Source organism: Mytilus trossulus, chromosome 7, assembly GCF_036588685.1.
Source record: "Mytilus trossulus isolate FHL-02 chromosome 7, PNRI_Mtr1.1.1.hap1, whole genome shotgun sequence".
NCBI lineage: Eukaryota > Metazoa > Mollusca > Bivalvia > Mytilida > Mytilidae > Mytilus > Mytilus trossulus.
The window spans coordinates 11235745-11263332 of NC_086379.1; the positions used below are offsets into that span (position 1 = coordinate 11235745).

Consider the following 27588-nt stretch of genomic DNA (forward strand, 5'->3'; position numbering starts at 1 on the left):
GATAATATGCAAAAACCAATTGTCTACGTAAGGTTACTTTCCGTAAGTTCAGCTAAATTCGACTTTATTCTACCTAGCCTTAAAATTGTGAAATGTTAACGTCAACGGTTGCAGTGAGAAAAATAACTGAGAAAGTGAGAGGTTAAGATGATAGTGTTGACACTGTCTCGTTTGTGGTGTATTCTTAAGTTTAATTATTCCATTGACTTCCACTATAAAACTTGATTTATTGATGTATTATGAATATGTTGAAAGCAGAAAAAAGGAATTATTTCACTTTATCAGTTGTGACCTTTGTAGCAACAATTCATTGGCGCCTGTGTATTGCGAATAGTATTATGATGATCTTGCAATTGAAACGATATTATAATCCTGCACTTCCTTGTATAAATGGACTGAAAGAGGGCCCTTACATGGTTGATCATGCTAGTAATCAGATATGGCACTTGTCATAATGATGATTGCAGTTTTTTGAAAAAAAAGGAAAACATGCTAGTTTTTTGGCGAATTCATAAACATTCTGCATTAAGATATATGCATGCGATATCAAATGCAGCTTACTGTTTTTGCGATACTCTCACTAAAAAGTGTAATGATAAAAAAAAACGAACTCTGAGGAAAATTCAAACGAAAAGGTCGTAATCAAATGGCAAAATAAAAAGCTCAAACACAACTAAGGAACTGTCATATTTCTTTTGCAGAAAGAAAATGGTTAATTAAATCTGGAATTTTCACTTGTTAAACATGTCACTTGTATGACAGTCTCATACAATTCCATCATATTGTCAATGATGTTTGGACAAGTCAAACAGACACAACAGGTAAAAATATCTCAAATAGCATTGTCCACTGTTAATGTCGATATCAACATATATCCTAGATTTATAGAAATAATAGAATAAAATCTGGAGCGAAGTGGAATGGTTTTTGAGCGTTATCATCATAACCGATATGGATAATGGGCCAACACAGTTTGTAAAAGCAGGATTTTCTCGTTTCTAGACAACAACTTTTGTATAACGGTATATCATTGAACTCTATTAAAGTGTTCTACAAGTTTTTATATTTCATATCATTCCGCAAACTTGTCCGATAAATGTTAATCGCCAAAACGTGTCCACTTTAAAACGCAATAACGTCTCAAACCTTTAAGCTCTTAGCCTAATATGTCCTTAGTGGTGTCAATAACGTTTACGGCAGTTCAATAATATATGACACGATTGACGATGTCGGTTTCTGGTTGGAAAAAAAATAAAATAAAGTCGTTTATATATGACATTAATCATGTTAATGCTGCAGTACTTAGCGATACATAAGGGTATTTAAAAAGAAACAGAGTTGAAAGACAAAATCCAAAATCTATTAGAATCAGTTTGTTCAACGCCGGTTGTTTATATTCAGCATAGATGCAAGTTTAATTGGCATCATTTTACTATAATATTTTACTCTTGACCATTAATTGCATTAAAATGTGTAGTGGCAAATATTTCATGTAAACTTAAAAATTGCAACTGATTAGGTTTATATAGTAAAATTCATCGTTTACTAAGTGAATTCATTTGTAATATAAATATACTTCGGTGATTTCTAACTATATTATACTTTTAAACCTCATACTTCACTTCGGAGATGCTAGTGTTAGTCACTTCAAATGTACATAATCTGTTAAAAAGAGGGGCGGAAGATACCAGAGGGACAGACTCATAGATTGGAAATAAACTAACAACACCATGGCTAAAAATGAAAAAGACACAGCAAACAAGATTAAGCAACACAGAAAAATAAAGACTAAGCAACAGGAACAAAAAACTCGGGGTGATCTAAGGTGATCCAAAAGGATAACCAGATCCTGCTCCACATTTATTTAATAAGTGTTATTCGATGAACTAAAATATTAGTGGCTGTTGCTTGCTTAACGTTTTATAGCAATAATTTCGTGAACATTTTGAAAAACATTTAATTTACATTGATTGAACTTCCAGTTGCAAATATGTCATGCATATTCAGAACAAGAACGTATTAACAATAAATACAAGGAAGGTATACATTGAAAGCACTTCCCCTACACAAGGATTCACATTTAACATCCTCAACCTGACACCACGTGGCTGCGTACTTAGATATCCCGTACCATTAAACGGCAAGGTTTTAAGTGTCAGTCGGGAAAATACCTATTTTCAAGTCACACTGGAAGGTAGGACAATAGATGAAAGAGTAAAAGCAGTATAGTAATCCAACGAAAAGACCAATAACCTAATTTATTTTTAAACAATAGTAATTATTTTATATTGCTTAACATAGATTGTTAAATAAAGGCCAAAATTCACGGATTTTAAAGAGTGACGAAAGATACCAGAAAGGACAGTCAAACTTGTAAATCGAAAAGAAATTGATAACCAATCATGTTCCTAGAAGTGTATAGATTTAAAGATACAATGATATAAACGTTTTCAATTTGTCAATATTGAGCCTGAGTTAAAAAAAAAAAAAGAGGGACGAAATTAATTTAAAGATACCAGAGGGACAGTTAAACTCATGAATCGAAAATAAACTGACAACACCATGGCTAAAAATGAAAAAGACAAACAGACAAACATTAGTACACATGACAAAACATAGAAAACCAAAGAATAAACAATACGAACCCAACCAAAAACTAGGGGTGATTTCAGGTGCTCCGAAAGGGTAAGCAGATCCTGCTCCACATGTGGCACCTGTCGTGTTGCTTATGTGATAACAAATCCGGTAAATAGTCTAATTTGGTAGGTCTCATTAGTTGGCAATTTAAGAATATTGACAATATGGTCAATATTGAGCGTTCATTAAAAAGAACCTGTTAAGACTTTATATGAAATGTTTGAGGAAAAATCAATGGACACGTTCAAGCTCTCTTAAAAAGCCACGTTTTTGGCGCCCTTTAGCATCCAAATAATTTTTCCTTTAATACGACCGTAAAAATTATAAAAAAAAGATGTGGTCGTATATTGGTATCACGTCGTCCTTGTCGTCGTCATCCGAAGAAGGATGATATCTTTTTTTAATAACTTCAGTACATGTATAAGCCAAAAAGGGGAACATACGTTTCTTTGTTTTTGCACAATAACTTTAGTTTAAGCAAACAGTAATCTTTGAAATTAAAACACAAGGTTTATATCATTGGATTCTACACCAAAGGCGACTCATTAGCAGGATTTGATGATGCTTGTGCTTTGGTATAAATGTTTTTGTTTGGCATAATATATTTTATACTTTTTTGTTTTATCAGACAATGCTGAAAATTTTTTGGTCGTACATTGGTATCACGTTGGTGTCGTCGTCGTCCAAAACCTTTTGGTTTTAGCACCATAACTTTAGTATAAGTAAAGAGAAATCTATGAAATTTAATAACAAGATTTATGACCGTAAAAGGGAGGTCGAGATTGATTTTGGCAGTTTTGGTCCCAACAGTTTAGAAATAAGGAACCAGAAGGGCCCAAAATTAACCTTTATTTGGTTTCATAAAAAAAAAGATTATTGGGGTTCTTTGATATGTTGAATCTAATCATGTATTTAGATTTTGGATAATGGACCATAATAGATACTTTATTTTTTTAAGTTCTTAGACCAGATTCATTTTGTGTCAGAAACCTATTCTGTGTCAACTATTTAATCATAATCCAAATTTAGAGCTGTATCAAGCTTGAATGTTAAGTCCATACTTGCCCCAAATGTTCATGGTTCAACCTCTTCGGCCGTATCAAGCTGCGGCTTGCGGAGCATCTGATTGTAGTATAGTGATGAAGTATAGACACTTTTGGGGAAACGGACACATTTACGGTCTGGACACGTTTCTGAGTGTTACAAATATGCTGGATTTTATAAAAAAGAAATAAATGCGTTTGGTCCTTTGTCATGTTTGATTTGCTGAATCTAACTATGTATTTATTTTTTGGATAATGCCGACTATGCAAGATAAATGTACAAATTCATTTGTTTTAAGGTCTAAGACCAAATTCGTGCTGTGACGGAAACATGTGCGGTTTCAGTATTTCATCACCATCCAAATTGTGAGCTTATTTAGCTTGAATGCCGTGTTCATAATCCATCCAACTGTTTACTGACCGATTACGATGGTATCAATGAAACTATTAAATATCTATATACTTATTTTGTATTTCAGGTTAAAATATATCGCAGCATATACGATTTATAACAAAGAATGGCAACTGGTTTTAGTGACTCAATTAAGGACAGTGACTTCCAAGGCTTCACAGCAGAAACTGACATTCTGGATCAGCTTGGATTGACAGAGTATTTTCCTGAAACTTTATCTCTTGAGGACGTAAGAGAACATGACTTTGATACAGCCTCACGCGATTCACGTGAGATTAAATGGGTACTTATTTCAAAGCTAATAGGTTTAAATTCAAAAGCTCGTGATGTTGAATTAGAGCCATATTTCAAGGAAAATGCAAAAAGAACTAATTTAGAGCAAAACAAAGAAAATAGTTCCTTTGACAACCTGTATAGTTCTGTAATGAAACAGTTTTCTCCTGTAGTTATTGCCAACGTACAGTTCAATCCATTAGATGTCTTATTTGCTATTTTTTGCTGTTGTTCTCCTTTCTTAAAACAGATTATTATTTCAAAGATGTTTATTTGCCGACTAGCAGTTCCCTTTATATCATCAGAATGGATCCATGTAGGACAGCCAATAATATGGTTATGGCCATTGCGAAGCATAATGATTGAAGGAAGATCGAGAGATAATGCGGCAATTCAAGAAGGCATTGTCAAGAGCAATTTGAAGATCGTATCTTTTATACGCATAGGACGACCTGTTGTGTCAAAATCAAAATTGATTAATCAAGTAATGACCGACCAGTATCATGATACGTTTTTTAACAAGGATTGTCCGTATGGAACAAGTACACGGACTTTAAGTAATGGTCTTATAGAGGCCTCGTGGTTTTTACCGACAAGAGATACGAGAGATACATTTTCCGATGTTCTAATGTTTCTGAACCTTAGAGGAAATGGAGTCGACTGCAAAACTCAATGTCAAATACTGAGGACAACATCGCATATTATCTTGGTTATATTAGAGTCAAAAGTAATGTTAGAGCAAGATACTATTGACATGTGTATATCTTTACAAGAATCTGGTGTATGTGTTGTGTATGCAGTAGACTGCAGCGAGGAAGACCCTGAAATAGTCCCTCGAAATATTCAGAAATTCATGCAACATATGAAATCATTCTTTAAGAGCATGAAATTCATCAACATAGTCAATCAAAAGGGAGTTGCTACTGTTAAAGAAGAAATTAGAGATGCTATAAGATATTTTTTGAATGGAAAGCCCGATACAACTATTGAAAGCATGGCAAAACAGATAATGACATGCAGTGTAAAGTCAGATGAGCTGTTCTCAGATATATGTTCTAGAGGAAGAGGAAAGACAACAAGTATCATTGATGTTGTTCAAAAGCACAAAAAGACAGAAATACTGCCATTGCAAAACCCTATTTGGATGGAGTTAACAAAAATTGAAAAGCAACAAAGAAGAGCTTCGGAAACTTTTGAAATGAAACAAGTAGACAAACTAGAACAAACAAAGCAACATCTTAGACGAAAACAACATGAAAGATGCGAAAATATGTCGCATGCAATAACTAAATTGATATCAACGATGATTGAGCTAGAAAAAAGTCCAGACGAGCTACGATTTTTCATCAGCTATCTTAAACAAGAAATGGATGAAATATCTCGGGTAAATCTTCCAAATCTGGTACAACACTATCATATGAAATGGGCTAAATGGGAATCTCAAAAAGGGAAAATTGACCCCAAGAAATTAAACGCATTTAAAATAGATGTAGATAAAGCTGAAAGAAATCTTGTGGAAGCTCCATTTGGATTTGAACATTTGATAAGAGAAATAGGACAAATATATGAATGTGTTAAGATTGTTAGTCCTACAACAGACACAATTTTTATAAGGACTGTTATTCAATGTCCACGGTTGGTAGCCAAACAATTGCTTTTAGGACAACCGTTTGAGATCATGGATGGTGATGCTGCAAATGTTCCGACAACATGGGTGTCTGCAGTTTTTGATGAAATAATAGCTATCGTAGGTAATGTGAAACTTTTGTCAATTTCTGTTCTTGGAATCCAAAGCTCCGGCAAGTCAACGTTGTTGAATACAATGTTTGGCCTTCAATTTGCCGTAAGTGCAGGTAGATGTACAAGAGGGGTATTTATTCAGTTGGTACAAGTGCCAAAACACAAATATCCTTTCGAGTATATATTTGTTATTGATACAGAGGGATTAAGGGCACCAGAACTATCCGACCTTAAGCATGAACACGACAACGAATTAGCAACATTTGTGATTGGACTTGGAGATGTAACAATAATAAACGTGAAAGGTGAAAACACAGCAGAGGTCAATGATGTACTACAGATTGCAGTCCATGCATTTCTTAGACTGAAGTTAACAGCTCAAAATAACATTAGTTTATATCAATCCTGTCTTTTTGTTCACCAGAACGTACCTGCGAAAGATGCAAAAGAAAAAATGATGCATGGGAGAAAGAAATTTGTTGAAAATTTAGATCTCATGACTAAAGAAGCAGCCGAGCAAGAAAATATGTCGCACATTTCATCTTTCCGGCAAGTCATGGATTTCGACAGTGAAGATCATGTGTTTTATTTTTCTGATTTGTGGTACGGAGATCCGCCAATGGCACCTGTTAATCCAGGGTACAGCAAAAATGTAGAAATGATGAAAAACTTTCTACTGACCGACATTGTTGACAAAAGAACTACCTTTTTGACCATAGAAGACACAAAACAGAGAATAACAGATCTTTGGGAGGGAATTTTAACAGATGATTTCGTATACAGTTTTAGAAATAGTTTGGAAATCAAAGCCTATAATTCAATTGAAACCACTTTTCAGAGTATAACATGGAGTTTGGAAAGATTTGTGTTCGAATTTATTTTTAAAACAGCTGAAAACGAATTTGGGAGTTGTCAGAACAGAGAAAACGTTAGAAGAATACACAGTCAGATTAAAATAAAATTTCAACAAGTTTTATCCAATAAACTGCAATCTTTGATAGAAAAATGGTACAGGGCATTGGAGAAAAGTCCATGGAAAGAAATTGTTGTACAATGGAAGGAAACAAAAGCTAATCGACTTAAACAAATAGCCGAGGACTACAGAATAAATGCTGAAGAGGAACTTAATACCCTAAAAGAGAAATATGAATTTGAAGTCAGAAACAAGACTGGCCTCACTTTACAAGAAGAAGATATGTTGTTTGATACAGCAAAAAGCATAGCTGAACAGCTAAAAGGCAAAACACCAACAGATAGACAAATCCAAACCGAATTTTCAAAAATGTGGAAGTCACTAATAGACGAGCTAGGCAGAAAATACAATCAAAACACAACTTCTGTTGGGGATCAAATTCGATGTTCTTTGCAAGAATTATACCAGTCGGATGCAGCGTTTTTGAAAACCTGCATTCGTCAGACCGATTGTCAAGACTACAGCGAATTGAATCGTCTGAAGGGTTCCATACGAACAAAAGATATCAAAGAAGGACACGTAGGAGTGCAGATGTATCCATCAGAGAAGTCAAGATTTGTCATTTCGAAAGATCATGCAAGATTAGCTACAGTACAAATTACGGATCATATCCTTGAAAGATTAGATGTCATGATTGATGAAAAGAAGAGTTCAAATACAAAATTCAATATTCTGTATGTCAAAGAATTATTCAAAACTATTGAAAACGACATTCAAACCCATAACGAGCACAAAGAAAATAAAGCACCTTTTAATCTCCAAAAGCCATATCAGGCAATGTTACTTAATCATGTTGGGAAGTATGCAGAAAAGGTATTTACTGAAATGGATGAAAGATATGAGGAATCGAACGGTTGGCAACGAAGACTTTCTGACCATAAACGACACCTTTGGGAGTTATTCGTTGCTAGAGTTAATGAGCAATCAGAGGAAATAGGAGCTGCTTCTATTTTCATACAAGTTGTCAACGATGCAGTATCTTCCATGGTGTCAAAGTTTTTACCTATCGACGTGCAAAATCTTGTGTTGATGGATTTTGCTCATACAAAATTTCATCTTATGATGACAATTATGGATGGCTTAGCCGAAACAGAAGATTTTGAGCAATTCTGTTCATATACAAAAGATTCAGAGACATTCGCAAAAAAGTGGATATCTGACTATATAGAAAAGAAACTATTTCTTCAAGATAAGGATGATACGATGAATATGTATTCTACCCTTGCAAATACTAGAATAGTGAAAACATTTGGATTTTTAAACAAAGCGGTTAAGTATGCCTGTAATTGTTCTGCACAATTTCAAGAAAACGACATTGATAGTTGGATAGGTTGTTTTATCGAAGGATTAAACAAAGAACTTCCTTTATCAGCATCCAGTTTTAGACAAGTAATTGGAAGACAAATTCTAAATGTGCAGCGATTTGGTAATACATTGTTGAACGAACTTTCCGACCTTCAAATTAGAGTACTAGGAACTTTCAAGACCGTGACGCCGTCAACTGTTATGTGGATTGGGACAAATCCATCGATAAGCACATTTACGAAATTGTGGGGATGTAAAGCACATTGTCCATTTTGTTTAGAACCTTGTCAAAAAGCAGATGAAGGGCATATTTATATAGACAAAAATGATGTGCATACATGCATTCAACACAGACCAGCTGGTATCAATGGGGCATTTTTTGCCAATAGCACACAAATGTCAATAGAAGTATGTAATTTTCAAGTTCAGTCCAATTGCAAATTCAGATGCTCAGCCTCACATTATGAATGCAGAAATTCGGGAAACTGCAACTCAAAAGACAATATTACATCACACCCGTTTAGAGAATACAAAACATTTATTCCTGCCTGGGATATTGCTCCAAGCACTTCAATTCGATCATCAGATTACTGGTCGTGGTATCTTGCGACATTTGTTGGGAACATATGCGATCGATACCACATAAAACTACCCGATATTCCAGAATCATGGAAAATCATTACGAAACAGGAGGCAAGGACATCACTGCGTAAAGCATTGAATTAAATCTTTGAACTTAATGATGTACTAAGGTGAGGTTTCGGAATTTGTGTCAGATGTTCGGACGCCTTGTCTTTTTTTCCATCAATACACTTCAGGTTAAATTATTTGACCCATTTTTCTTTTTATTAAAGTCTGCATTTGTTGTTAAAATGTCACTTTCCTAAATTTAGGAAGTTTCTTGATTTGTTTTCATTCAATTTGAGACCCAAATAATACCAATGCAAATATAAGGTCAAAGTTCGATACAGTCTTTTCCCGTCGTTTTTTTTTAAATAATTATTTCGAAAAGGAGCTCCATATCCTCCATACTCAATATTTCTTACTTATTTTGTTTTTTAACTACTGCTTTTAAAGTATCAATTTTAAATTCTTGATTTTTTTTACATTTCACATCTTTAAATCATAAGTAAGAACGATGCACCACATAGGAAATTGTGTAATCAATAGTTTTGTCAATGTGGTTGTATTTGTTAAAGGTAAATGTGAAGACTTTATAGTCATTTTTATACGACCGCAACAACTTGTTTTGCGTCGTATAATGGTATGCGTCGTCGTCGAAGACGCATTTAGTTTCCAGACAATAACTTTTGTTTTAGTGTATGGATCTCTGTATATTTTTAACAGAAGATTCAATACTACTGAAGAAACGTTAAAATAAATTTTGGGAGTTGTGGTCCATCTAGTTTATGAATTAGGGGCCAAAATAGGGCCTAAATAAGCATATTTTTTATTTACACAATACCTTTAGTTTAAGTTTATAGAATTGTATGAAATTTAACACAAGGTTTATGACCAAAAAGGGAGGTTTAGATTGTTTTTTGGAGTTTTATTTGGAACAGTTTATAAATTAGGGATTAAAAAGGGCCCAAATAAGCATTTTTCTTGGTTTTCGCACAATAACTTTATTATAAGTGAATAAAAATCTATCACATTTAAACACAAGGTAAAAGGACTAAAGGAAGGTTGGGATTGATTTTGGGTCCCAGCAGTTTAGAAATGAGGGGCCAACAGGGTCCCAAATTAAACTTTCAGTGTTTGATTTCATAAAAAAAATGAATTACAGGGGTTCCTTTATATGCCGAATCTAACAGTGGATTTAGAATCTTCATGTTTGGTCCTGTTTTCAAATTGGTCTACATTAAGGTCCAAAGGGTCCAACATTAAATTTAGTTTCTTGGGATTCTGTAATATGCTGAATATTTGTATGTACTTAGATATCTGATTTTGAGCGCAGTTTTCAAGTTAGTCCAAATCGAGGTAAAAAAACAACAAAAAAATGTTTGATTTCAACAGAAATTGAATATTTGGGGTTCTTTGATATCCTGAATCTAACCATATGTATTTAGAATTTTGATATTTGGGCCCAGTTATCAAATTAGTCAGCAGTGAGGTCTAAAGGGTTCACAGTTGAATTTTATTAGATTTCTTCATAAGGTGAATTCTTGGGGTTCTTTGATAATTTTTTATGCTGAATCTAACCATGTTTTTTGATTTTGGATATTGGACCATGATAAGTTAATTTCCAATTTTAAAGTTTTTAAGTTAAAGTTCTTGGGTCACATTTATTCTGTATCAGAAACCTATGTCGTGTCATTCATGGGTGTGTTATATTTTAATATATCATTGATTATCTTTCATTGACTTTAAGGTAATATGAACATTTATTCTTGAATTGTCAGACTTGGCATTCATTAAAGTTAACAATGTTGTCAAAATAATGAATCTGCAGTTGATTCAACTATCGAATGCAATAAATATAACACTCATTTTTCTGTACTGCGTATGAGAAACTATTATGTACACTGTTATATAATGATACAAAGTATAGCCGTGTACATGTAGAAGTCGTTTTGATATATTTTGTAGTAGGGTTGTTGCCCATTATATATTTATACGGTAGTTGGGTTGTTGTCATATTGTTGTATATATAGTTGAGTTGCTTGTTTTATAATGTATCTTGTAGTTAGGTTGCTGTCTTATAAATATATCTTATTTATAGATTGTTGTATTATGTAGTGGAATGGCTTTGTCATTGATGTATTTCGTACATACCGGTAGATGAATGTTGTTTTCATTTTTTGTTATTGTAGTTGCTGTCTTGTCGGTGTATTTTATAGTTCATCTGTTGTCTCATGTGTGATTAATATTATTAGGTTGCAGTTTCATTGATGTATTTTGTAGTTTAATTGCTAAATTATCGATGTACACCCGGAGCCACTAATTATGTTTTATTATATTTTTGTATATTGAAATGCATTTTTATCCTGTATATGCATCATTCAGTATGTATTTTCTAGTGTTTCACTTTCGCTGTAAAAAAAATACAAATATATCAATTAAATGGTGTTACTACAAAAGTAGAGGGGCATCATGTTTTCTGGTATGTGGATCCGTTCGTTTGTTCCCGTTCAGGATAAAGTTTTTGGTCAAGGTAGATTTTAATGAAGTTAAAGTCCAAGCAACTTAAAATTTAGTATTAACATGTTCCCTTTCAGTTTGATATGATATTTCTAATTTTAATTCCAAATTAAGAGTTTTTTCCACAATTTCACGGTCCAATTAACATAGAAAATGATAGTGCGAGTGGGGCATCCGTGTACTATAGAAACATTCTTGTTATTTATTGTTTTGATCCTTGTATCTTTATTGTATACCAAGTTATTTTGTTTAGAAAAAAGCACCAGTTTTGGGTGTTTTTTTTAATTGCCAATTAGGTAAGATGTAGAATTATATTTTGCTAACAATTCGTGTCAGTAAATAAAGTAAAGAAAATAAGACATCCGGATTTTTTGAATGAATGCCAAACATTGTCCTAGTTGCAGTGTCTGTTTAAACAACTGCCTTCAAAAACGTACAACCTGAGTTGCAGGAACTATAATAATGAGCACTCCTCATTATGGAGCAACATGAATGGCTGATGCATAAAATTCTTAAAAACACCACTCCTTCGTGTTCATGGTGCATTGAAAATCTGTTTCAAAATATTCATCCGCAACTGTTTTTCGAAATCCCATATGATATGGCACACGGTATGATGAAAGGTAAGCTAAGCAAGTTGATAGAGACAATTGTTCAACAGAGGGCATATTCCTCTTGATAAAAACAATTTTTATGCCATGGTGCTTTAGTGGAGATAAGCGACATTAGTTGTTGGATTAACAGCTTTATGGATGTCTACAAAATTGTAAACAAATGTTTTTGAAAATTGCCACAAAAAATACTGTATAGGTTGGTTGGATATTTGTCTCATTTGTAATCATACAAAATTATCTTATTTTTTTTTATCTATTTAATTATCTCTGTTTCATCAAGCTATTCTCTTTTGATTTTTCCTTTTCTATATATTTGTTTTCTCATTTGCCCGACGCTCAGATTTCCTTTTTCTCCAGGTCAAATATTTTGACACTATGCATTGTTTTTATGACATTACTGGGCTTAGGACGTTATGTACTGTTCTTCCTTTCGCTCGCGACTCAACCTCAAACTCAACCCCACATCTATGGTTCGTTTTATTTACTTGCGTTGGTTTTTATTTTTAATCCTTTTCAAAAAAGAGACGAGAATACCAAATGGACATTCAAACTCGTAGTAGAAAATAATACAGGAAAAGGCCAACGGACACAAAACAGTACACAAAACACAACAAAAACTGGAGGTGATCTTAGGTGCACCGGAAGGGTAATCAGATCCTGTTCAACATGTGGCACCCATTCGTTTGCAAAAGTAAGTACAATCCCTGTGAATTGATAGATTATAGTCAATTTACCAAGCAAGTCGTTATATATCATTTAATCTACATGACCTTTATTTACCCAAACGACGAAGGATTTCAGGATAAAGGGTCGGCCCGACCGTGGAGATTAAATGATATGAAAAGATTTGATTGGCCAATAACTGTTTCAACACATGTCGTCATCAATTTACGGTGAAATTTTGAAAAAATGACCCATTACCTTTCGTACAAACGATGGTCGAGTTTTTTTGTTTTTTTTTAAACTGGGTTTTATCCTGCAACATGTTCATACATATATCTTTTGAAATCCGCTGTACATAATTGATTTAAATTACCATATGGAGGTGCTCCTACTAATAACTTAAACGAAGCTTATACAACGAAGAAGAAACCGAGCGCAATTTGTCGTCGTAATGAACGTTAGCATTATACAACGATGACATTTCACGAATCGACATGTTACAAGTAACAAAAACATCAATATAGAAATTGACAATTTTAAAATTTTAAAAGAATTTGGAAATCGCACAGATACAAGTTACAAATTGACAGTTTATGAATTCAGCATTTTGACCCGTTGGACATATCTAGCTCAAGTAAGAGCCGTTAAGTTTAACTCTTGTACGTCACAAAATTAGTTTCCGTTCTTTAAATTAGTTTGTAGAACAAGTATACAAGTATATATATACATAAAAGCGTCGGTTAAAATTTTTCCCTTCCATCATCGCGGATGCCCTGCCTCTACTGCAAAAACCACCTATTGTATTTATTGTTAACTTGTTCTCGTCCTGAACATGCACGAAATACTTTCCACTGGACGCTAACCAACTAATACCGGTAATCAAAGCAATCAATCCTACAATTTACACCCGACACTCGGAACTTTAGTTGTTAAAGAAATAATTCATGGGGGCTTGAATATATCGTTATTTTACCACGGGTTGGCCCTTTATGACAAATATTTTACCCTGAGCGATAGCGAGGGGTAAAATATCGGCATAAAGGGACAACCCGTGGTAAAATCTAGATATATTCAAGCCCCCATGAATTATTTCGATTCTAATAGGACAAATACGGCAATTCTTTAAGATCGAAGCGCTCTAGGTGGAGGCCATTATTTGCCGTTCCCATAAATAAACGCACTTTTAGATTGGCGTAAAAGAACGGAGCAAACAGAATAAGTGACATGCTAAAACTATTCACAAAACATATTTAGATAGATTTGGATGAATTCTAATGATAACTCACTTATATGTGATCATATGTCGTCTATGTATATAAAAAATGGGCTTATACCACATTTTAGCATCGTTTGTTTACGTTTACTTGTTGTGATGATTTTTGGTATCAAAGCGTGTATTTTCCCGTAAAATGCTCAAATGATCTTAAATCATAACGTCATCATTCTATGACGTCGGGTACTTCATTCATAAAAAAACATATGACGTGGGAGTACGATCGGAACAGCCAATGCAATATATTCATATTTTACCACGGGTGTGTACTCATAGCGTTTGAAGGACGTCATGTTAGAATAAAATTTAAATCATTGCCTCTATTTTTTTTTAAAAGAAATCGACAAAGTTTAAACGCATACCCCGAGGAAGACCAAAATTGAACATTTGCGCAAAACTAAATATCTACGTTACCGCTTGCTCATTGTGGAAGTGGTGTAACATGAGACTTTATTTGTAAAAGTACAAGTACAAATAATAAAAAAAAATGTGTGCATGTACATGTTATTTGTACAAAGGTTGGCCGATAGAAATCAATGATAAATGGAGATATGTGATATGCAATTTATAATAGCAACAGCTGGACATTAAATAAACGACATCAACACCAAAGACATCAAGAAAATCGTGACTAACGCTAATTGAGATAGTATCTTTACACTTCTTATTTGTACTTTTAGTAAACGTTGGAAAATTTAGAGTATGTGTAGTATAATTGTTACAGTAAAATTTTCGTCTCTTGGTAAATATTAGTTTAAGTCTCAAGTCTTCTCTAGAGTATTCATACCATAATAAAATATAAAGAGATGCGGTAAAATTGCCAATTAATCAACTTTCAACCAAAGACGAAATGACGGAAATGCTCGACTTCTTACATTGCTACTTCATTTTTTCATTTCAGATCTCCAAATTACCATTCCATTATATGAACTGCATATTCAAAACTCGAGATTCAAAAATATGCATTGTCACCAAATTACTTATAGAGCACGTATTATCATATTGTTTAACATTTGTTCGTTTTACCGTTAATACTGCACTTAGTTTATATAGGGTTAATTCAGCTAATTATTCAGGACTACAGTCGTTTTGCTTCAGCTTTAAAACTATGTACCTGGTGTTACTACTCATATTATAGGTGCGCATATCGTCTGGATTTTCTTTTTTTTTCATGACAGCTTGCTGGATTAGGCATTTTGATAAAATACAATGGCACACAGAGTACAGACTCCGACTTACATCTTATACAGGTTGAATTTCAAGCTGGAACTTTTAAATTTCGCAGTTGTTTTACTTATATAAAGAATGCATATATGATCTCAACATTTGTTATGTAAATAATTTTTCACAAATGACAGAATGTTGAAATTTGTGAAATTTTGAATACAGTTTGCTAACCCGAATAATTCAGTCCCTACTCGTAATCGATCTCTCCTACTAACTTAATGTAGTAAGCGGAATATAACGACTGAATTATTCGGGTTAACAGTTTGCAAGGTTTGTGCGACTTGCTGAGCAAACAAGTAACACATGTACAACACGGCAGAGTACAGTATACTACATGTATTGTATGTACCAAGTCAACTTCGGAATATGACATGTGTTTATCATTCTTTTGATGTTTTTCAGCTTTTGAATTCGTCATTTGATAAGGGATTTTTTCGTTTTCAATCTTTCTTGGAGTTTTGTCATTTTAATTTTTGGAATGTGTATTTTATCAGGATCATTATTTTCTTCATAATTTTCACAAATAACAGAATGTTTTACCTTTTTTGACTGATGCATCAAATGTGTCTTTTATAAACTTCTGTTATCAAAAAGGTATTGTATCGTCCCGAACATTCATGAACTATTCAGTTGCTACTGAACGTTAAACGTTAAACAACCATCAAACCGAGCAATTAAAAAACTGTTAAATGATTCATTTTTTTTAATACTATATTTCTGCACCACGGGATGCAGTGATGATACCACCATTTTTGTCTAATATGATGGAGTTAAAAATCAGTAATTCGGATGAATCTCACGTGAAATGTTTCATTTTTTTTTATTTTTTTTTAACGATAACAATTATTTTATTCAATCATTTCCTGTTATATAAATACCTAAGTAGCCCAGGTTGCATACTTAGGGGCCCCTGTTTTTTTAACATCCTCACTTGACCAGGGAAAATATCAAATGAGTTTATACAATAGTTTTACATACATAATTATATTTAATTACAATTGATTTTCCCACCTGATAGGATCACTGTATAACATCACTATCGTATATCCGGTTCACTGAACAAAACATGTGTTGATTTAAACTGGAAATACATTAAAATTTGATTGCGAAAGTAAGTTATTGTTTGACTTGAAGAATTTTGATGTGATTGAACAGAATTTGAAAGTATTCTTTAATATATATATATAAATGGATTATAAAAAAGGATAAAGCACATGTGGTGAGTACAAATGTATTACGAAGGATAATATATGTGGTAATTTACTTATGTAACTAATATGCACAGACATAGATTCAAATAATAATTACAATAAAGGATACTGTTTTTTTCTTTCTGTTATAATAACATATATAGTGTTCACTACTTTATACACAATATACAATAAGATAAGTATATATGGAATCGAACACACCTTTCGTTTAGAGCAGTTGAACTAAGTACATCTTCCTAAAAATTTTCGATAAAGAGTTTAATTTTCGTTTTGCATATATACTTTATATCCGAGCGTAGCAGAAGAAATTTTAATTCGTTTTTCATGTGCATTTTTAGCATAACCTGTACAGACTGCACATTCAGTTTAATTTTATCGAATTTGCATTTATTACGTATTTTCCAAATAGCCCATTTGAAATAAAGTATTATTGCATTAACAATGAAATTACTCGAATTCTCTGTACAAATTCCTAATAAAATATCCTTTTCAACGAGAACCTCGTCGTTTATAAAGTTACAAAGTTGTAAATTTCTAATAACCGTTTCTATCAATGGTTTAACATTGTTACATTGATAAAATAAATGCTCAAGAGTTTCAATATTATTAATTTCATCACATAAGTGACATTTTCCATTTGACATGCGCATTATTTTCAGTCTGTTTTCAGTATATATAATCCTGTGTATACATTTCCATTGAAATTCTTTAACTTTTCTATTAATATTCATTTTACTTAGATTTAGCCAAATTTTTTCCCAATTTATATACTCGCTATACAAATTTTCCCATTTTGTTTGACACTTAGGGGTCTCAATTATGTTAATGTTTAATTGAACATATTTTAATGTCAAATCCTTGATATTAATGATTTTATTGTCTGGATTTAAAAATTCAAGGTTTTCAGAAATTTTTATTTTGTTGCTTTTTGAAGCAGGTTGGTCATCGTTATTTTTTAAAATCTGCATGAATGTTTGTGGTATGGAACTTTTAATTCGTGAATATTCCGAAATACAATTACGTTTATCTTTTAATTGTCTATATATTTCATTGCACGATTTAAAATCTTTGGTATTATCGTCCCATATATCACCAAGAGTTTTGATCTGACTTCTTGAAAAGGAAGAATAAAATAAAGGTTTGCCCTGAAATAAAATATTTGAGTTTCCAAATAATCGCTGTTTCTTTACTTTCATTACGTTAAATATACTCTGTGTGATCTTTGTCAGTTTTGACCACGATTGTAAAGCGCTTCTGTAATAATGTGGTATGTTTTTTATTTCAAGACCTGAAAGGTCAGAACATTTACACAGAAATAGTTCATCCTCAAATTTCTTATCACATTTTTTTAACCAAAATTTACCTATTGCATTCCAACTAGATAATGGCTTATGTAATATCGAATATAAAGATTTGATATATTTACTTTCTATCCAACTATCTAAATTTACCATTCCCATGCCCCCCTTTTTAACATCTAAACAACAAACCTTCCGGTCTACTTGATTCACTTTCCCATCCCAAATAAAATTCCATATTATCTTATTCAATTCTTTTTTGTATTTTTCGGGTATACCTCTTATTTCTAACTCATAACCACATACTGATATAATTAAATTTTTAACAATAAGGACTTTTCCAGAGTAAGTCAATTTTCGACTTTTCCAGACGTGTACACAATTTTGTACTTTTTCTAATATTGATTTCCAAAGTTTGTCATTGTCAATGTTATAACCATGGTGAATACCTAATGTTTTTATGTTATCTGTTGTCCAGCTTATCTTTTTAAAAGTAGGTCGTCTGCGTTTATTTGCGCCAATATTTATTCCCTTAGTTTTTTCGTAATTAATTATAGAACCCGATGCCTTTTCATATTTGTCTAATATTTCAAAGGATTTTTTTACAGAACTTTCATTTTTATTAAATAATTGGGTGTCGTCTGCAAACATGTTTAATTTGGTTTCTATTAGCTCCCCATTTTCTTCCCCAGGCAATATAATGCCTTGAATGTCTTTTTCTGCCCTTATTGCACAGGCCAAGGGCTCTGCCTGTAATATATATAAAAAGGGGGCTATAGGACACCCCTGCCTGGCTGATCTCGAAATTGAAAAATATTTTGAGACGTAGCCATTTGTTTTAATACAAGTCTTTGCACTTTTTAATAGCATTTGAACCCAACCACGAAAATTGTCCCCAAAATTAAATTCCTTCATAACGAAGTCTAGCCATCCCCATTCCATCCTATCAAAGGCCTTTTGTTGGTCTAAAAAGACAATTATACCCTCTTCATCTTCATCATCAATATATTTTATGATATCCTGTATCATTCTATTCGCTTCCGTTATGTGTCTACCTTTTACAAACCCTTTTTGGTCGGGATGTATAAGCTTAGGAAGGACTATTTTTAATCTTTCAGCTAGTATTTTAGCTATAATTTTATAATCGCAATTCAGTAGTGTAAGAGGGCGCCAGTTTCGTATATTTTCCCGTTCCCCGCCCTTAAATAATAATGTTAAAACTCCTTTATATTGCGAATCCGACAATGTTTTGTCATTAAATATTTCTTGCAATAACGTACAAAATTCTTCTTGTATGATATTCCAAAATATTACATAAAATTCAGATATGATCCCGTCCTCCCCTGGGGATTTATTTGATTTTATAATTTTTAGAACTTTCATTATTTCCTCCGCGGTAATATCACGGTCAAGTATTTTTTTGTCGTCATCGTTTAGTTTATTTTCGATGTGACTGGTTAAATCTTTAGCACTTTCCAAATTCCATCCCTCGGAGCTAAATAAATTTGAGTAGAATTTAACTTGTTCATTTAGTATTTCGTCTATATTATATTTAAAATGTCCATTGTCTGTTTTAATTCGACTCCATAATTTATTTTTTCCGTTTTGTTTTTCGAGGTTGAAGAAGTAGCTCGACGATTTTTCCCCTTCTTCCGCCCATTTTACACGCGCCCTTATTTTAGACGCCTCTGATTTGTTCTCATAGTAATTTTTAATTAGTAATTCTATTTCTGATATCTTATTTTCAATTTCCCCAGAAGTAGTACTATTTAATTTAAGCTTTTCTAATTTCTTTTCAAGGTTAATAATATAACTTTTTTGAGAATTTTTGTTTAATATTTTACTTACTTCCATTGTTAACTTTTTTATTTGTGATTTTGTTACATCCCACCAATCTTGAATTTTTTCGAACCTACTTTTTTCAGTTTTCCAGGTTTGCCACCAAATTTTAAATGCATTATTAAATTCTTCACTTTTTATAGTATTTATATTCATTATCCATATACCCGGACCTCTTTGTATTTCATCAAGTTTTAATTTGAATGACACAAGATCATGATCGCTAAAAGGACAATGCGCGATACCAGCATTGTAAACTTTATTTGACAGACTTTTATCACAAAAGATATAGTCTATTCTAGACTTTGAATTTCCTCTCTGAAACGTATACCGTTTATCTTTTGGGTATCTGTCTCTCCAAATATCTGTTAGATCATATTGTGACAATAAAAAAAGTAATTCCTTTGTACCTATATCATCACGATTATGGGAGGGATTTCTATCAATTGTTTTGTCAAGAGTACAGTTAAAATCCCCTACCAAAATATTATAATGGTCTACACTATCGTCTGTAAAATTACCAAAAAAATTATGAAACGATTCAAAAAGCCGTTTCCTCTCGACGCCACTATTGTTGGCATATATATTTGAAATATGATAAATCGCACTTTCCGTTTTGATACTACATTTTATTATTCGACTGTTTTGCGGGTTAATATTATCAAACACGACTTCGCCCGGACAATGTTTTGTTTGCAAAATAGAGACACCACGAGAATCACTAGTTCCGCAATTCCAAACACTTTTATTGCCCCCATTTAACTTCCATTCATTTTGCCATTTCGTTACATCATTTACTGTGCAATGTGTTTCTTGTAGACAAATTAAATCATATTTTTTGTTGGCTAACCAATTGAAAACTAAATTACGTTTCTTTTTATCACGTAAGCCGTTTACATTCAAAGTTATGATTTGGATCGACATTCTTTAGTGTTGTTTTTTTTTTAAAGTTCACGATTTGATCTACATTTTAACACCGCTATGCCTCATTGATTTATTGAAAGTCACGGTCAAGGCCACTGTTTTAAGTTTACTTTCAATTTTACGAGTCATTGACCAATTATAACAATACACATTTGGTGAACACATTTCAAAGTGTCCACCTACAATAATAACAATACAGATACATCGATACAGTTTGAAGTACAATAGATAGAAAAATAATCTAAAATAATAATTCAAAAGCTGCAAATCAGTAGAATAAAACATATGTACATATAACATTTTCGGGTTGATTTGTTTTTTTATTTTGTTTACATAAAAAGTAGCAAATAGCAAATTTCGGTTTGTGTATTGTTACTCATAATCATCTGGGGAACCTGGTTTACTTTGCTTACTGTCTTTCTCTGCAGACATTGGCGTCAGCGATATGTTACTAAGTTTGCGCTTGGTGTCACAAGGACGAGGAGTGTTCTGGTTTGGTGATATCTTAGGGTGAAGAAATTCACGTAGTTTGACACGAATTGTTTGGGCCCCTTCAATTGTGATGTGAACTCCACTAGCATCTGTTTTATCGTAATACGCCTTAACCACGTTTCCATTTTTTATGAAGATATTTTCTACATCAATATAGGTCAGCATTTCATCTTTGAGACACAATTTTTCCAAGAATTTATTAATATGTGTAGCTGTTTCATTGACTGTGTGAATGTGGTTACTGTTACCTTTTCTTGGAATAATACCACACACACCAATATCTGCATTCGGAAATGCTTGTTTAACTTTGACAATAGCCTGTGTTGCGTACACATTCACCTGATCACTGTCGTGCTTGTTTCTACTCAAGTCATTACAACCTAAGCTGATGATGACCTTGCCTACATTTGAGCCATTGCTTTTCACACGATGATTTTCAAAAGCCGCACCCAAAGACTCATCTATTTTTTCTAGAGTGGCACCATTTATAGAGGCTAATATTAAATTGTCCTCAAATTTACCAACTCTCAAACTATTTGAAGCTCCCAACATTACATTTGTTCCCTTTGATTTGGTGTAGTATGTGTTAGGTGTTTGTAGATGGTTTGTTGCCACTAATGGGTTGATGGACTGACTTTCATTTTTGTCGTTTTCTTGAGCTTCTCTACCTTCGAGAATTTCGCTAGCATAATTACCATAAGACTTAATCATAGTATGGTGTTTAAAATCAGCGCAATCATTACGGACATGACCGCTTTTTTTGCAGAAGGAACATTTGGATTCGTTAAGACAGTCTCGTGCAAAATGCCCAATTTCTGAACAGTTATAGCAGCGCTTACTATGATCTGGTTTGTCTTTGCAAGCATAGGAAGGGTGGTTTCTTTGTTTACAATGAATACATTCTGTTCGACCATTGTCGGCAAACATCCGGACATCATATCTACCAAATGTTGTTTTGTTTGGAATTGTCGGAGCACAATTAATGATTTGAATGTATCGTGAACCATTTTCTATATTTTTTCCTCGAATAAATCCCCGCTTTACTGAACCCGGGACGACTTTGCCATACTGAAGCATTTGTGTTGCTAGATAGCAGTCATTAAGTTCATAAGGAAGGTCTTTGATTGTTATGTTTGTTATTGTGTTGTCCACCTCAATAAATTTGACGGTTCTGTTTTTTATTGTTATATCACACTGTACTAACCTTTCTTTGGCATCTATGTCACTTAAAGTTACAACACAGCTTTTTTCGGTCAATTGGATGGATTTAACACTCTCTAATTCTATATGTTTTTCAAGTTCTTTTATTATTTCATCGTGTGTTATCCCCTTAAAGCCACGAGTATAGAAATGAACCGATAGTGTTCTTTGTATATTGGCCATTTTGAAAAACTGGTGAGTTGAAATCAGATGTCGCACAGATAAAATGTCAATAGAATTTCACTATCTCCTGACTAAAAAAGTCTATAAATGAAATGTTTCATTTAATTTTCACGTAAACTTAACAAAAATCTGATGGTATTTTTTTATGGTTTTAATCAAATTTTAGAACAAAGATATTATTTGAATAATTGTATTTCAATTATTTACGTGAATTTTACGTATAAAAAAAATCATTAACTGTTATCATAGATTCACATGGAACCTGTTCACGCAAGTTTCAAGTATAATGCTAGTTTGATGTGAAAATCAGACGAGATTAATATTAATTCATATGAGTGAAATTCCGCATGTGCAGGACGAAATAAAATTATATCTGATTCAGAAGAATTTTATATTGCATTATACTAGGAACTTTACGACAGTTGACTGGGGAAATGAAAATAAAATATACTAATTCAGATCCCGACACATATTTTTTCCTTCCATTTCTCTAAAAAGGAATAACGTTATATTCTGTACACCATAACGTCACACGTTTTTGGTCAAATTCTAGGCCTGTCGATCAATTTTGAAGCCAGTTATTTCAAAAACAAGGATGTGACATATGAGTTTCTATACGTGTATGGATTGGTTTATTCCTTTGTTCTACCGACAATTTACCTGTAAAACTATGTTGGCGTTCAAGAAATAGGTGCAAGTAGTTATCACAACAAAAGTGCATGCTTATCAAAACAATCATACTAATTAAACAAATAGATATATACAGGTAGCTAAATCTAGTTCATGTTTGTTAAGCTGTTAAAAATCATATTTTGCTGCTCCTGCTTGAACAAATATAGATATTCTTAAAATGAAACTTTCAAAAGTGTTGCATCACAAAGTCAGGACTGTAAGGATTCCAGTTTGCACAAATTCTATAATAGACTCTTTGGACTTTGATGTTGATTTTTTTCAATATTTTTATAGTTGTGTGTGATGTAATATCCTATTACTGATTAAATTTTTTAAAACTTTGTAGATGTGTTAGATTACTGTTTTGTTTATTTCAGTTTGTTCAGGATATTTTTGTTGGCATTCAAGGAATAGGTACCATATAAAATGTTGGCATTCGAGGAAGACACCGTATGGATTCACTATGTAATCCTGGATATTATGTTAGTTTTTCGTTTTTTCCGTATATAAGAAAATAGCCATTCATTCGAAAATCTAAAAAGGTAGGCCGAAAAAAGGCATTTCCCCTACATACCTACATGTAAGTAAATTGTCGCCAAAATTGACATTTTCCTATGAAAATTACAAAAAAACAAAACTGGTGACTCCCATTTTTTATTATATATTTTTTTTGCTTTTTTGATTCCTCAACTAATCCCCTATCAATATATACTAGTTTTATGAAAAGTTATTTATATTGAATCTGAGCAGCGAACTGCCTTAATCTCATACATATTGCTTACCTCTGAATGGGTATGTCCATGAAACCAGAACACTGCAATGTACGTAGTAAACCTTCTGCCAGTATATGCTGTTAACGGAACGTAATTTCAATTGTGGATTTTAATTAAGGAAGTTTATAATAACTATCGATACATATATATTTTATTTGAAGTCGTTAAATGATTTATTTAGTTTTGTGTGTGTGTCGTTGTGTACTTAGCATAAATCCACGTGTCGTAAAAATCGTATTGTTAGTCCATTTTGTAATCTTTCGTGGTTATTTAAACATTTTGTCAAAATATAGATATTGTTATTTTTCTGTACAACGATTTAAAAGCATTTCTAATGAAAATGGCTGCTTTATTTCTATTTGTTTGTTTACCTTCTGACCTTTTTTCTTCATTTTTTTTTAATCCGCCAAGCAACCCAAAGGTGTTGAATTGGTCAACAAAACATCTAACAATAACAACTTGATAAAGTCAGATACCAATTTTTAAGACCAGATTACACGCACTGAAAGTGCGGAATAGATGTCAAATTAAAAATAAAGATGAAATTATGTATTTATTAGTAATACTATATATGATTGACTATTAAAGAAATATATCACAGCAATTAATAATATAATGTAAATAGTTATTTAAAAATACTGAGAATGACTGTTAGTTTGTTGCTAGATTTGTGTGAAATGTTTTAGGTTCCATTAACAGTGTTTCTTTCACCACGGCAGTGGTCATATGTTTGATTGGTGATGTCTCCTTGACTGTTGGTAAAAGTATTATTATCATACATGGAATCAGCATTTCTATTGTATAGGCCTTGGTGTTGATCAGGAAGATCCGCATGTCTTGAAATATCATACGAGTACTTTTCATCATCAGTAACATGTGAAGCTATGTCGGAATCCTCTTTTGATATAGGTATCTCATAGTGATTGACAATATCATATTCTATCGAAGCAGTCGGAGAAGTATTACAGTTGTTCACATATGAATATGGATCCGGAGATAGCTCTGTATCTTTATCCGCTTTTCCAAAAACTGAATGACCAGGAGTACTACATTTTTGTTCTTGTGATGACGTATTTAGTTGATGCGATAAACATGGAATGATAGCATCGGGATTCTCGTATGTTTTATTTATCACAGTTTTGCAATTCAACTTTTCATATGGCGTTCGAGGATGTGAAGCGTCTGCGTCCGTATAGAGTGACTGACTTAAGATATTGTCACGGGCTTTTCTGAAAAAACAATAATTACTAATTACTTTACCACTTACAACCATTATGATAAAATTCATACTTGATTTTATGTTTGTGACAGATTTAATGCTCAAAATGGTTAATTACAAAAGTATTTGTCAGTCACGTCGACAATCTTCGAAAATCATTATGACAATTTGTCCTTCTTATCCCGGGCACTGCCATTTAAAAATAATAAGCCACGACAGTAATGTTTTTACTAAAAGAAAGGGAGGGTTCGGCGCGTCCAAACATGACACACTCTGTCTATGCCCAGTGGCGGATGCAGGAATTTTCGAAAGGGGGGGTGCTAGCCCAGGGCAAAGGGGGGGTGCAGGGGGGGGGGGGGTGCAAAATTATCCCGATTCAAATGCATTGATCGGCCAAAATAAAGGGGGGGTGCGGACCCCCGGAACCCCCCCTCTGGATCCGCCACTGATGCCTGTTCCAAATCGATCCTCGCGTAGTCCAGTAGTTGTCGGTCGTTCCTGTATATCATATTTGTTTCTGGTTTATTGTTTTGTATATAAATCATTCTCTTGTTTAAATTATTTGGCATATGGGACCTTGATTATCTTGCGATGCGGTAGGCTACTGCCAACGGTTGAAGGCATGTGACCTATTGAAGATAACTTCAATTCGTGTGGTATCTGGTGGAGACTTTTCTTATTGGCAGACGTACTATATCTTTCAAGAAACATATCTTGTCATCGCTGCATCGTAGTCTATTTAAATTGAAATTGAAGACATGTAGAAATTGTCAAGTTGAGTAACCAGGTGTATGTTATATGATGCGTTTTGTTGAAATCTCAATGAAATATGCCACTCAAGTCATTTTATTTATACACTCCAAATAACTGGAAAATATATAATTACCTTTTGGCAAACCAGAACATTACTACGACAGCACCAATAATTACGACAACTCCTGTCGTAACTCCCACAGAAACGCCTTTTTAGAATAAAAAAATGCAGTTTTAATGTCAATGAGTAAAATGATTGCCATCAACTTTATAATGATCCTCAAATTAAGACATGCATGTTTAGCACGATAGAATTGAGAATGAAAACGGGGAGTGTGTTAAAGCCAATCCAACAACATAGAGCAAAAAGCTACCCAAGGGCAACAACGAGTCTTCAATACAACAAGAAAATCACACACCAAGAGGGGAGTTTTAGCTGGCCACTTGATTAAAACGATCAGCAAAAATAGACGTCATACAAAGACGAAACATATAAATGAACCAAATAAATTTAAAGAAAATCACATACAAGACTAGCAAAGACAAGTATCCTGCAATCTGAAAAGTTAGATCTCAACCCAACCCAGTCCTACACCCAATGTAGAAGTCATAAACACACAGCAATAACGCTTAGTTAAAAAAAGCTCAGGTCCGATGTTTAAAAAGGTCAGATAAGAATTTAAACAAAATTACAATGATATATAGACAAACACAGGACTACTAGCAGTTACCGGCTGACTTTCAGATCAAAATAATACACACTTAATATGCCAACTTAGTTTCAGTCTTTATCTGAACGTATAGTACTAGTGTAGCTTACTCTTTCTTCAGAAAGAGATCTCACTCTATTATTTTTCTCCTAATCCCATATATGACGTTGATATCAGTTCTAAAGACTTTTAAAATGAGCCAGCAGGGATTGCAAACCACAGCCGGTCTCTACATCAGACATCAACTAAAATTATTAAACAAATATGTTAGACGTTAGATGTTGTACGGTAACCTGTCATTTTTCACATGTTTACTTGTATCATTGGCAATTATACAGCGATTTCTTTACTCATAAAGATAAAAAGAGGAAAAACTACAGTAGAAAAAAATAATCAGAATTTAGTGATTTTAAAAGTTAGGATTGGAATTTTTAATTAGAATAGAAAAAAAGGATTGAATTACAAAGAACAAGTTTGACTGGATAATTAAAAAAATTACAGTACCTGCAACATTATATCTACTTTCCTTTGAATGCTCATTTCGACTCTCTGTAAATATAGTAGCAATTACTGAATAATAAGTACATGTGACTTAAGTGAATTTTATACACTTAACATAAATAAATATTTAAGTTATATAAACATTCATATGGTTGATGTTTTATATTTGATATAAGGGTGCCAAGAACTTCACAAAGTTCCTAACGAAATAAGCGGAACATTTATTGAGCTTATTTGTGATTTCTGAAAGAATGAACTGATTTGTAGATTCGCTCCCTTATTGGTACGTTTTGTGAAACACACTTTTATGGAGAATATTGTGTGTTAAGAAATGAAATTGCAGCTTTTTCGATTCTATTCATTTTAATTTAAATTTTATAATTAAAATCCAAACTACATTATTGTTAAACTTCCAAAGTAAATTCTAATGAAATCACAGTGTAAGGCTTGATATCATAAAACATAATTATCATAATTATTTTCGTTTATTTTTTTAAACATGACTAATCGGG

The 27588-nt window shown here is 32.9% G+C and overlaps 1 protein-coding gene across 1 annotated transcript; it reads left to right on the forward strand.

The window, feature by feature from the left end:
• Positions 1-704: 704 nt before the first annotated feature.
• On the forward strand, positions 705-9718 carry LOC134724629 (interferon-induced very large GTPase 1-like). The gene is made up of 2 exons (XM_063587770.1): positions 705-821; positions 4160-9718. Exon 2 carries the CDS (start codon positions 4199-4201, stop codon positions 9107-9109), a length of 4911 nt encoding a protein of 1636 aa, XP_063443840.1. The 5' UTR covers positions 705-821; positions 4160-4198; the 3' UTR covers positions 9110-9718.
• The last annotated feature ends 17870 nt before the right edge of the window (positions 9719-27588 follow it).